Raw genomic sequence first — 12326 nt, 5'->3', positions numbered from 1 at the left:
TAGTCAATGCCCATCAAAACTGGAAGCAACGATGCACTTGGTTATTTTGGGGTGTAGAGGGGGCCAAGGTTGGTTTCAAGTGTAGTCCCTCCCCTGTTTTCTTAAATCAAAACGGAACTGCAGTAATTTTAATTAAACTGTATATGGCCAGTTCAATTACTTTTGTTTTTATTGCATTTGGTTACTCTCTCCGCCTATGCCCACAAAAAATGTGCGAACTATGTTTCAGAAAAAACAAGGACATTTCTAAAAATCTCTCCATTTTACTGATCCTGCCTTCAGCATGTGGAGCTCGATGAGTTTGTTAATATAGGGGAAGTAAATGGTTACGGTAACCATAAGCATATTATTTTTGGAATTGTGAAAAAAGTCGGAAACTGTTGAAGTTATAAGTTTCTGATGTGTTATGACAAGCATATAATGTTTTGGATAAACGTTGAGTGATTTATTCTAAATGCTTAGCTTGGGAAATGCAATGAAAAATCATCTTGCTGTGAGTTTTAGAAATGAAGCTACAGATTTTATTTTATATTATGTTTCATGAAATGTGATAAAAAAAGGATTATTACTGTAAATTAGCATGTGAGAGAGAGAGAGAGAGAGAGAGAGAGAGAGAGAGAGAGAGAGAGAGAGAGATGAATTATATATTAAAGTAAGAACTTTTGAGAAGTTTTTTTTCTGTGTTTTACTCATTCTGATAATTTTAAAAGAGGATCCTTAGTTACATCCGTTTCTCAAATAATTACAAAGGAATGGTACTCCAATATCAAAATCACTTTGGTTTGTGGATCTTCTATATTATAAATGCGAACATTTTTAGTTATTTTTCCGTTCATCATATATATAATTAGTAGCAGTTGAAGGTATGCATGACAAAATGGCTACTTGGGTTTGTCAGACACCATTTAGTTAAAGTTAAAATTTTAACAAGGAGATATTACTTCACTTATCCTTCAAGTGTTAACCATTTCCCGTCATTAAAATATTTTTTTTTATTTATACCTAAGTATCTTTGTTAAATATAAAAGAACACGGGAGAGAGAGAAGACATTCAAGTTGACAATAATTTTGTATTTGTTATTAACCTGAAAATTTGCACATTTCTAATATCTATCAATGATGAAAAATGAATCTTATCATACGAATCTTTTCGGCGAAAGTAAAATTTTATTTGTGAGAGCTATTGTATTTTAATACCTTTTTTCTTCATTGCGATAGAAATTTATAAACAGCTTCTCAGTGGAGTAAATTAATTCCGAAGCCCCCTCTTCCTTATTGTGGCCAAATAAGATAATACCGTGTCTAATTTGCATGTTGTCCACTTGGCTGACTCTAGGTAATGCATTTAAAATTAATCAAGCATCCGGCGGAGTTTCGTCATATCACGAATACGTTGGCGTAAGAAGCCTTTATCATTTTAAGGGAAAGGGAAAATAGACTAGTGAATTATTGGAGTAATTAGAGATTATGAGATGAAATTGCGTCGTACACGTTTGGAAGAGCAAACAAATTGTGTTATCAGACTGAATTCCAGAATAAGGCAGTTATATCCATGCCCCACGTTGACTCTGGCTACTACTTACTATGGTCGAATAAATACCGGCTATATTGCTCTTCCAACAGAGGCTCATACCGGTCCGTACACGGCCAGAAATGAAATCGGGTCTCTGCGTGCAAGATGCAAGTGTCATAACCAGTAGAGTGCGAGGTTTATAAGCTCGTGAGTGTCTGTCTCTGTCTGTGTTGTTATATAAAGCTGATAAGATAATGAAATACCAAGCAATATTATCCACAGAATTATACACAGAATCCGTAGAATATCAATGCCAACTTTTATATCACGGTTCAGTCAAGACCTCAAAGTCCTCATTTCCCCGATACAGGAGTCCACAGCGTAATAAGCCGTTTATATTCACGAAGCCACGACCACAGCAAATGGAAGTTAAACAGCCACATCGTTGCAACTTCCGTTCCATTCATGAGACTGCATTGAGGAAACACGAGCATCGGTAATTTCCTGGAAATGAACATGAAGGAGATTACCGTGGTCTTAGATGGCTCACAGAACGCACTTTCCGACGGCTTTCGGTCAGAAGTGTTACATATATACAGGTTTGACGGAAAGCGACGATTGTAGTGTGTGGATTGACACACTAGGGAAGTGGGCGTGGAACGTCGTGTTGAGCAACATTTTGGCTTGAAAAGATATGCTATCGTGCGGTGGGAGTGTTTAGTTTCCTCTTTTCATTTCTCTTGAATTGTCATCGTTGCATATATATATATATATATATATATATATATGATATATATATATATATATATATATATATATATATATATATATATATATATATATATATATATATTATATATATATATATATACATATATATGCATATATATATAACTACAGATATATATATATATAGATATATATATATATATATATATATATATATATATATATATATATATATATATATATACATGTAATTCTAATAGCCACAATGCCCTCTTAACTTCTCGAATTCTTCGCGCTTTTTTGGATATGCTTGTAACTACGAAGCCGTGACATCCAAACACAAGAAATTGAAGAGACTTGTGATTTGCCGGTCGCGGGAGACGAACCCGGGTCACCTTAACCACAAGGAGGTCACGTTGCCGACCTGACCACGAGAAGGATAAAAGTCTATTACCTGTCGCGCGTTGTATGATAATTCGTCGTTTTCAGATATATTTATTAGAGCTGGAATAGACCCATGTGGCTACGAGAATTACATATGTGTCTGGTAAAAGTGACAAGTAGATGCTTCCTATATATATTTCAGCCTAAAAGTAATAAAAACGATTGCCCACTTGGCTACGATGGTGAGGATGGGTCTATTCCAGCTCTAATAAATATATCTGAAAACGACAGGTATATATATGTACGACAGGTAATAGACTTTTATCCTTCTCGTGGTCAAGTCGGCAACGTGACCTCCTTGTGGTGAAGATGACCCGGGTCTGTCTCCGCGACCGGAAAATCACAAGTCTCTTCAATTTCTTGTGTTTGGATGTCACGGCTTCGTAGTTACAAGCATATCCAAAAAAGCGCGAAGAATTCGAGAAGTTAAGAGGGCATTGTGGCTATTAGAATTACATATGTGTCTGGTAAAAGTGACCAGTAGACTCTACATTATTATATCCAGATATACATATATAATATATATATATATATATATATATTATATATATATATATATACAAGTTAAAGCATATATATATATATGTGTGTGTGTGTGTGTGTGTGTGTGTGTGTGTATATATATATATATATATATATATATATATATATATATATATATATATATATATATATATATATATATGTGTGTGTGTGTGTGTGTGTGTGTGTGTGTTCGTGTGTGTGTATGTATGTATGCATGTATGTATATATATGTCAGTGCGTTTACGTGTGTGCACAGATGCAGATTTTCAGTTTTCTAAACAAAATTTTGTTTAAGGCAAATGTTCATAAGTTTTCTTTTTTTTTTTTCTTATTTAGGTTTTAGATCGAAATGTTAGGTGAAAAGTATATATCTCTATGGAGATAGGAGAAAGAGGTTCCACAGACCACACTGACTGGAGTAAAAGGAAGATATGGAAAAATGGAGAGGAGGAATATATATTATAGAAAGCTGAATGTTTGTAAGTAAGGTAGAGGCGGTTATATCTTTAGAATATGCTGCCAGATGCACTTCGAATAAAAAAATCTACCTATATGTATTTCCATATAGCATTATATTCCCGTATATTATGTAATATTGCAGATTATATTTGCATCCTGGTAATTGCAAAACCAGTCCGATCAGGAAACCATATTTTCTTTGAGAAATTTTCATGTTTATATATTTTCTTTTTTTTTTTCTAATAACTCTTTATTTGGCATTATCCCTTTCAAAAAAGTGTTCCATTCGGACATGAATCCTGAAATTGCTTATTAAAATTTAATGTTTACACTATTTAATTTTTTTAATCTTATACCCATTTATTCCATACTAACCAACTCAAATACATGAACCCCAGAAATTGCTTGCTATGTAGTTTTTGTCTGATAGCTCACACAGGCCATTTTCAGTTCAAAAGAACCCCCATTCAAAATGTGTACCAGAACATTTCTTATACGAAATGAAGGTTTCTAGCGATTGCCTGTCCCTCTCAAAATCATTCTTTTTGTCTGACTTCCCCTTGGCCCATTGCTGTTATTTCGCAATGGAAGCGCAACCGGGCTACTTTGAATATCGTCTCTTATGTTTTATTTTAGGTCATAAAAAAACTTTTATATATTTCCCATATTCTCAAATATTTTGCTGGAATATTTACGCGCCCGGCGGTAAAATATTGCGTAAATTGCGAAAAGACTAGCAATTGGTGTTCAGTGTACATAACAAGTTATGAAATTGTTTGTTCTGCACGTCAGTTTTAATTGCTTCCAGCTAAGCGTTTATATGTAGTTCTGAATTTTGAGCAACAGAGGAAAAGTTGTTGGGGATACTTCATAGATTTTATTGATAAATAAAAACCGCTGTAGAGAATCAAATTCAAGTGAATAAATATAAAAAACAGGAACTTTCGTCCTTCACTATGGTCATCTTCAGTTGTGCTGAAAAGTAATTACAAAGTTTTTATAAAGAAATAAAAATGAAAGAAAGCTTTGCCATTACTTTAAAGTACGGCTGAAGATCACCTTAGTTGAGGTTGAAAGCTCCTCTTTTATTTTGATTCACTTCAACTTGGATTTGTACAACGGCCTTTTTCTTAACCATTTAAGACTAACAGAAGAATGTGTTTTCATTACTAATATTTTATTTATGCTATAATATTTTGAGTCGGAAACAAAGGCCATGGAAAATATGACATTTTAGATAAGTAATTAGATAAATTTTCAATATATTTCCGTAACGTGAAGGGTAAAAAAAAGAATTGACGTAAATTGCCTAAATATGAAACTGTGATCATTGATACGATAGGTAATATTTACCTTATACTTCAATAAAAAAAATCTACCGCATAACCTAATCAGTGGATATAAACAAGCAATATGAGACTTCCTAGATATGACTTCCTTTATTTTCTTATCTTTATTTATTTATTTTTTTTATTTATTTATTTATTTATTTTATTTTTTTTTTTTTTTTTTTTTGAGGGCATGACCAACATCACAATCGGCCAGATGCCGCCTTCATTGTCGGTTGCATAACGCCTGCTTATTTGAAGAAGGTGACAGTTCCTCGTTGAACAGGTCGGTATAGCTCCCGGATATCACACTGCTGGGCCCGCGTTCGAATCTCCGACCGGCCAATGAAGAATTAGAGGAATTTATTTCTGGTGATAGAAATTCCTTTCTCGGTATAATGTGGTTCGGATTCCACAATAAGCTGTAGGCCCCGTTGCTAGGTAACCAACTGGATCTTATCCACGTAAAATAAGTCTAATCCTTCCGGCCAGCCCTCTCTAGGAGAGCTGTTAATCAGCTCAGTGGTCTGGTTAAACTAAGGTATACTTAATTTGAAGAAGGTGACTGATCTCCATAAGCCTGAGCTCCACAGCACATAACGCACCATTATGCGGTAGCATCAGTCTTTCAAATAATACTGCCTAGCGTTATAATCAGTCATAAATAGCGTCTGGGATCATAATATCATTACTCAGGAGCACCGCCATTAGTTAATGTGTTTCAGTAAAAGCAAGGAAGGCTGACCTCATCACAGTGACCTACGCCAACGTTACGTCATTCACCTTGTTTCCGATGCAATGGAGGCATAGCATTATGGATTTACTATCATGGAGAGCACGTGCATGTGTATTTTTATCTTGTTTTATGTGTTCACGCAAAATGTATAGGACTAAAGTGTGTATGTGTAAATGCATGAGAGATCAGGGAGCTATTAAACACAAAATAAAATCTTTTAGTTAATCGTATCCTTTCGGTCATGAAACTGATTCTGTAGTATTTTGTTTATGGTGGACCAGGGTGAATGATCTATTAATTGTCAGTGATGAAAAAACTGAAACTAGAACTCACACATTACACGAAAGCTGCAGTTCAGTCAGTGAATTTTTATCTTAGAATCCCATCACCGTAATATGTTTGAAAACGTAAATATGTTGCAATAATATTCCATTACAAAAGAGTCTGACAAGATTTTAAACCCTTATTTTTATAAATGTTAAAATAAGTTTAATTATAGGATACATAAAAAGTAATAATATTGTTTCGCCCAAAATGAAAACAGTAACTTGTTGAACTGAACAGGAGCCATCCAGATATACTGCCATTTTCTATTGAAGTCGTGTATGAAAGGCAATGTAGTGATAAATGTAAATTCCATAATGAAGAAATGAAGTAATTAAACCTCATAGGTGAAAACCCTTACTTCTCAGAATGAATATCTTAATATATTAGCATAGTAACGTATCTTCATGTATCCAAATTACGACAGAGGTATATAAATGGCATCGTTAAAAGAAAGGAAAATTTTTAACAAATTCCGTAGTGAAAGGCAGCGTCACGATATTATAAATATACATACATGCGTACATACGATCACACACACATACATACATACATATATATATATATATATATATATATATATATATATATATATATATATATATATATATATATATATATATATATATATATATATATATATATATATATATATATATATATATATATATATATATATATATATATAAATATATATATATATATATATATATATATATATATATATATATATATATATATATATAGTTATGAATGTTTATTGATCTATTACTCTTACCTTGTCGTCGCTGCAGCTGACTAAAGATCAACGTGTATATAACAAAATAATTATTGTAAATGAGATTACAGTTTGAGAAAGGACTCAGTAGAGAAACTCTAGATCTTAATTAATTACATGTATTTATATTTAATCAGAATGAGGGCTTGATTGTTGCATGTGGACAGTATTGGAGGAGATGGAAGACAGTGGTGGTTACTGCCTTTCTGTAAACGGGAGAAAGGGCACATTAACATTTGATAAATTAAAACAAAATCTAATTGTATAAAGGGAAGTTGCCTAAGACTCAAGGAGAGTGATGTCAATTTGTGATCAGACAATTTATTGATTAACGCTGATGATTTATATCGATAATGAATCAACGGGTCTTAGCCTATAGAAAAGAGAGGAATGGAAGCGAGGATAAAAACAAAAGAATGGATTGAAGAATCTTCTAACCAGACTTTACCGTAAATGATAAGTGGAGACTGCCTGAATCAATTTGATATCTAATTGTACACTCAGAGAGGCTTTGGATAAGGAGGCTCCCAGTAGGAACAAGGAGTTTGGGGGATCCACGAGTGGCATGCTCCCTCTATAGTGTTTGGTCTGCGTCTCTCTTGCTTGACCTCTCTCCTGGCCTCTTATGCCCTCCTCAAAATGCTGGCTTTCAGTGCCTCATGCATGTCAGGTGAGAGAGTTCACTGGTGCGGGATACCGTTATTCACTGGTGTACTTGCATCCCAGAAACAAGGTGTTATCTGAAATGGAATATCTTCAGCCAGCAGATCAAAAGGGTAAATTTAGAATTATGCTTTAGCGAGGCATAGAAGGAGTATAATAGAAGGGTACTTTGGACCCCGACGAATCTATTATCATTTTCAAAACTGAAAAACAAGGATTAGCAGAAGGCTTGTCTCCTTGGGCTCAGACTGTGACTCTTCAAAGGAAAATATGGGGTGAAGTGAAGTGAGAAGTATTAATAAATACTTATAGCTGTGTGTGTGTGTGTGTGTGTGTGTGTGTGTGTGTGTGTGTGTGTGTGTGTAGAATCTACTGATCAATATTTACCAGATACATATGTAATTGTAATAGCCACAATGCCCTCTTAACCTCTCGAATTCTTCGTCCTTTTTTTTGGAAACGCTTGTCGCTACAAAGACTTAAGATCCAAGTGCAGGAAATATGAAGAAATTATGTCTGGTTCTGGAAAACGAACCCAGGTCCCATAATCACAATGGGGTCACGTTACCGACCTCTTCGTCAGGTCGGCAACGTGATCTCGTTGTGATTATGGGACCCGGTTCGTCTCCTGCTACCGGACATCACAATTTATTCATATTTCTTGCACTTGGATTTTAAGGCTTAGTAGTGACAAGTGCATCTAAAAAAGCACGAAGATTTCGAGAAGTTAAGAGGGCATTGTGGCTATTACAGCTAACATCTCCTGACATGCACACAGGGCACACATGTATAAGAAACACAGAAGAGGGCATACATTCTTTTTAATATATACTATCATCCATAATCATGTCACATCAAACATATCATTCCTACCGGAAGCAATACAATGTCAGCTTTCCTGCTATATTTACCAGAACTCTTTCTGTAACTTGTATAGAGCACTATGTACCATTTTCCAGTCTCAAACAAACAGTAGAATGTATGTTAATCTCTATTTTGTTCATTTCGTGTCTGGCACTACGTTTCCACTCGTGAGAACTCTTGACTTGCCTGTTTGTTGTCTTGAATAAATTAGTAAGTTTATAGATGCAGCCTCTTACTCACTCCTTCGCTACATTGGTGACCAAGGATATGACCAGCCCAGCTAGTCCCAACGATGAAAGCCTCTCCAGTGACACCATCACCGCCATCTCCGTATGTCTGCCTTCATTCATGCCCCACAAGCCAGAAGCTTGGTTCTTCAGGGCAGAAACTGATGAACGAGAATCAGAAAATAACTCAGATGGTATGAAAATACCTGCAGGAAACTTATTGATGCCACTAAGGCAATTCCTTTGAAAATTGTATAAGAGAAAAACTATGCCCTAAAAGTATTGGAAGAAAAGGCCGGGCATGGACATGATGGAGGGAGGTAGAGAAGATACTCCAACACCGTATAGAAGAATCTGCAGGAAGAATACAGCAACTTAAAATTAAGAAGAGAAGACGTTGGGAAGATTTCTGCACTAACAACCCACTAAATGTTCAACAAAAGGCACGTGACCTCCTTGAGTTACAGGAGAGGAAATATAGTCAGGTGGTAACAATGAGGCACAACAAGACGCTTCTCATTCTTCGTGGGGCCCCCGTGAGAAGCGAGCAACACAAAGATGACTTCGTCACCCTGGCTGGAATCGACCATACCCCCCATCAAAGGTCCCTCCTGAACCTGGGTCTACAGTGCCACTATGCCAGAAAACCACACTCCGAAGCCAAGAGGATAGAAACGGAGGCCCTTGTAGATCGACTTTTACAACTCCGAGATGATGGTAAGCTAGAACTAACACCTACTGTCATTGATGAACTTGTTGGAGAAGCAGGATGGCAGATAGGACATTTCTGAAACCAGGTAATCACTAAGGAGATGAGGGAAGCTGCTAAAGGACTACGCAGCAAGCTGGACATCATCATTCGGAAAGGTGACAAATCATCTGTCTATGTAGTGATGAAGCAAAGTGATTATTTTGAAAAGATTGGCAGGATCCTCCTGGAAACTTCCAAATTCCAACATTTAACAAAGGACCCCACCAAGGACCTCAGAAAGAAAATGTCAAGGCTCGTGACTGGGACCAACAATCAACAAGACATCGTAAAATTCCCTAAGGTGAAAGGAAATTATGGGCCCGGTTACTGCTACGGGACACTGAAAACCCATAAGGCAGGCAACCCACTAAGGCCCATCATCTCTCAAATGACATCTCCAACCTATAGGATAGGGAAGGTCCTGAATGATTTGCTGGCACCTTACATACCCGGGCATTTTTCACTGAAATCGGCGGTGGAGTTCATTGACCTCCTGCATGAAAAAGGACCGGAAGACAACATCGCCTCACTCAGGTTGAAAGTTTATTTACTAATGTTCCCGTTGAAGAAAGATCAGCATCAGCCTTGATCGTGTATACAGGTCCGACAAGAGCCCGCTGCCTATATCCGAAGATGTCCTCCGAGATATGCTGAAGGCCAGTACTATGGCGGCCCCTTTCCTTTCTCATCAGGGGAAATTATTTCGGCAAGTAGCCAGAGTCGCCATGAGATCCCCACTAGGGGTCCTTTTTGCAAATGTGTACATGGCCACCATCGAAGAAAGGACCTTCCGAGAGTATCAAAAACCTAAAATTTATGGGCGGTGCATCGACGACATATTTGTCACAATAAAAGAAACTGACGATGACATAAAACTAACAGATGCTCTGAAAAGAAACTCGGTGCTCAACTTCACCACAGAGCACAACCAACAGAAGACTTTACCGTTTCTTTACGTCCTGGTGAAACAAGAAGAGGACAGTTTAAAATGACCGTGTATACAAAAGCAACGAATGCTGGCCATTGCTTGATCGCACGAGAAGAATGCCTGGACGCATATAAAAAGTCTGTCGTCCGTGCGTATGTCAGTGGAGCCTTCACACACAGCACATCGTGGAGAGACATACACAACGAACTGGACAGAATTAGCCAATTGTTGACAAACAATGGCTATATAGACCAAATCATCGAAACTGCAATAAAAAAGAAAATGGATAAATTTTACCAATCCAACACAAGGAGAGTCTCATTATATACCATCATCTACATTTTGGGTCTGCATACAAGGAGGAATGCTGCGCACTATGTGGGATAGTCCAACAGAGGAGTGCGCATCGCCCCTTACCATAAAATAAGCCTCAGAATATAAGTAAGCCACGAACCTTGATAGCAGCCCTAATAATGAAGAACAGCACTGCTCTGGGGACTGAAGGAGATGTGCACCAAGGTAGTTTACAAATTTATTTGGTATTATTTTAGAAAGAAACCAACCCAAAAACGAAAAAGGAGGTGATTTTGATTATTTACCAATATCACCTTCATTTTCCTCGGTTAACGGTTTTAGACTTTACTTTCAGCACCCAGTTTCCGGGCCCACTTCACCGCTAAGAAGAACACGGCCTTACTGTAACCCCCATCATAGCCCAAACAGTACCTCTTGCCAGAAAATGTTGTGCTTGCCAAGAATCTTTAAATATGCGGATAATGCTGAGTTCCTCCACGGCCTTACTGATTACAGACATAAACAGGATGACGTTTGGTTTTGGTGTTCTTCCGCCGATTTCGGTCGGCGGTCGAGTGGTAGGAAACTGTAGGTGCTCAGTAAAGTCTAAAACCATTAATTTCAGGAAAATGAAGGTGATATTCATTGTCAAAATTATAGTAAGAAAAACATATTTTCATGTCATTTTACTGGTTCTCTTCTAAAAAACAGTACCATTTATTTGTCCAGAGATGTAAATCTCACAACCAAAACTACATTGGGCACACTAAGCGACCCATCGGGACGCATGCTGGCTCATAGAAATCAAGGGGCCGTTCATCAACATTATATAGATGTTCACGACAGGAAGCCATCTCTACAAGAGCTGATAGAGGCACCAGGTCATACACAGAGAGGCTATCTATGGTCGCCTCTTATTAGAAGAAAGGCCAATACAGTACCGAAGTCAGACCGAGAAGAGATTATCGGTGACTCACCTTCCAGAGTGGGCCACAAAACACCCCACAGTTATAATCCACACCTTTGTTATACTGTATTGGCCTTGGGTCACTCTGAACCCAGACAGCCACACCAACATCTTTCTGGAGATGTGGCCCACGAAATTTGTCTCGGCCGTTTCTCTCCGACTGACCTATACTGTATTGGCCTTGATTAGCCGAAGCCATAAGCCTCGCTATCCAGAAACCGACCCCGAATATTGAACAAGAGTCGGATTATATAATCCCCTCCAGCAGGAGAAGGAATGCACAAGCCAACAGGGACAAGGCAGCACATACCCAACCACCGGACACACTGCACCCCTTAGGGAATACGAGAGCGCCCAGTGAAGACCAAATAACATGCTTGCACAAGTCACTGAGGCCCCGCCCAACTCGAAACTCCAGCCGTTAATCAATGCAGAACCTTTGGACGCACACAGACACGCAAATTTAATATTTTACACATTTATGTATAAAGACACATTTGTTTATTTGTACCATTTACATATGTTATAAATTTTATTTATTTTTGTACCTTATATTCTGTATTTGCAAACTAACATTTAAGACTTTACTAAATTTCAAACACAAAATTTAGGAAACACTAGCACAAGGTATTATGTTTTGAATATTTATTTACCCACATGTTTAAACCTTCACCTTTGTAGTCATGCATGTTCTTTGTACCCAAAACAACGCCCTGAAATGGTTTAGTTGTCAATCCCTTAACTAACCAGTACCCAGACCTTAAGGTCATTCTCCCCACACGATGATATAAAAGGT

General features: G+C 37.2%; 1 protein-coding gene across 1 annotated transcript; it reads left to right on the top strand.

Moving 5' to 3' along the window:
• The first annotated feature begins 9402 nt into the window (after nt 1-9402).
• LOC136840450 (uncharacterized) lies at nt 9403-10333 on the top strand. Its single transcript, XM_067107127.1, has 2 exons — nt 9403-9875; nt 9910-10333. Exons 1-2 carry the CDS (start codon nt 9403-9405, stop codon nt 10331-10333), a joined length of 897 nt encoding a protein of 298 aa, XP_066963228.1.
• Nucleotides 10334-12326: the final 1993 nt, after the last annotated feature.

The sequence above is a fragment of the Macrobrachium rosenbergii genome, chromosome 7, assembly GCF_040412425.1.
Source record: "Macrobrachium rosenbergii isolate ZJJX-2024 chromosome 7, ASM4041242v1, whole genome shotgun sequence".
Lineage (NCBI taxonomy): Eukaryota > Metazoa > Arthropoda > Malacostraca > Decapoda > Palaemonidae > Macrobrachium > Macrobrachium rosenbergii.
Note: the sequence above shows the minus strand (reverse complement) of the source record. Positions and strands in the feature narration are given on the sequence as shown.

Excerpts from the sequence above, each read along its gene's own strand:
- LOC136840450 (XM_067107127.1), top strand. The coding sequence starts at position 9,403 with ATGAGGGAAGCTGCTAAAGGACTACGCAGCAAGCTGGACATCATCATT. Across the intron at positions 9,876-9,909 it reads GACAACATCGCCTCACTCAG|AAAGATCAGCATCAGCCTTG; the intron begins GTTGAAAGTTTA and ends TTCCCGTTGAAG.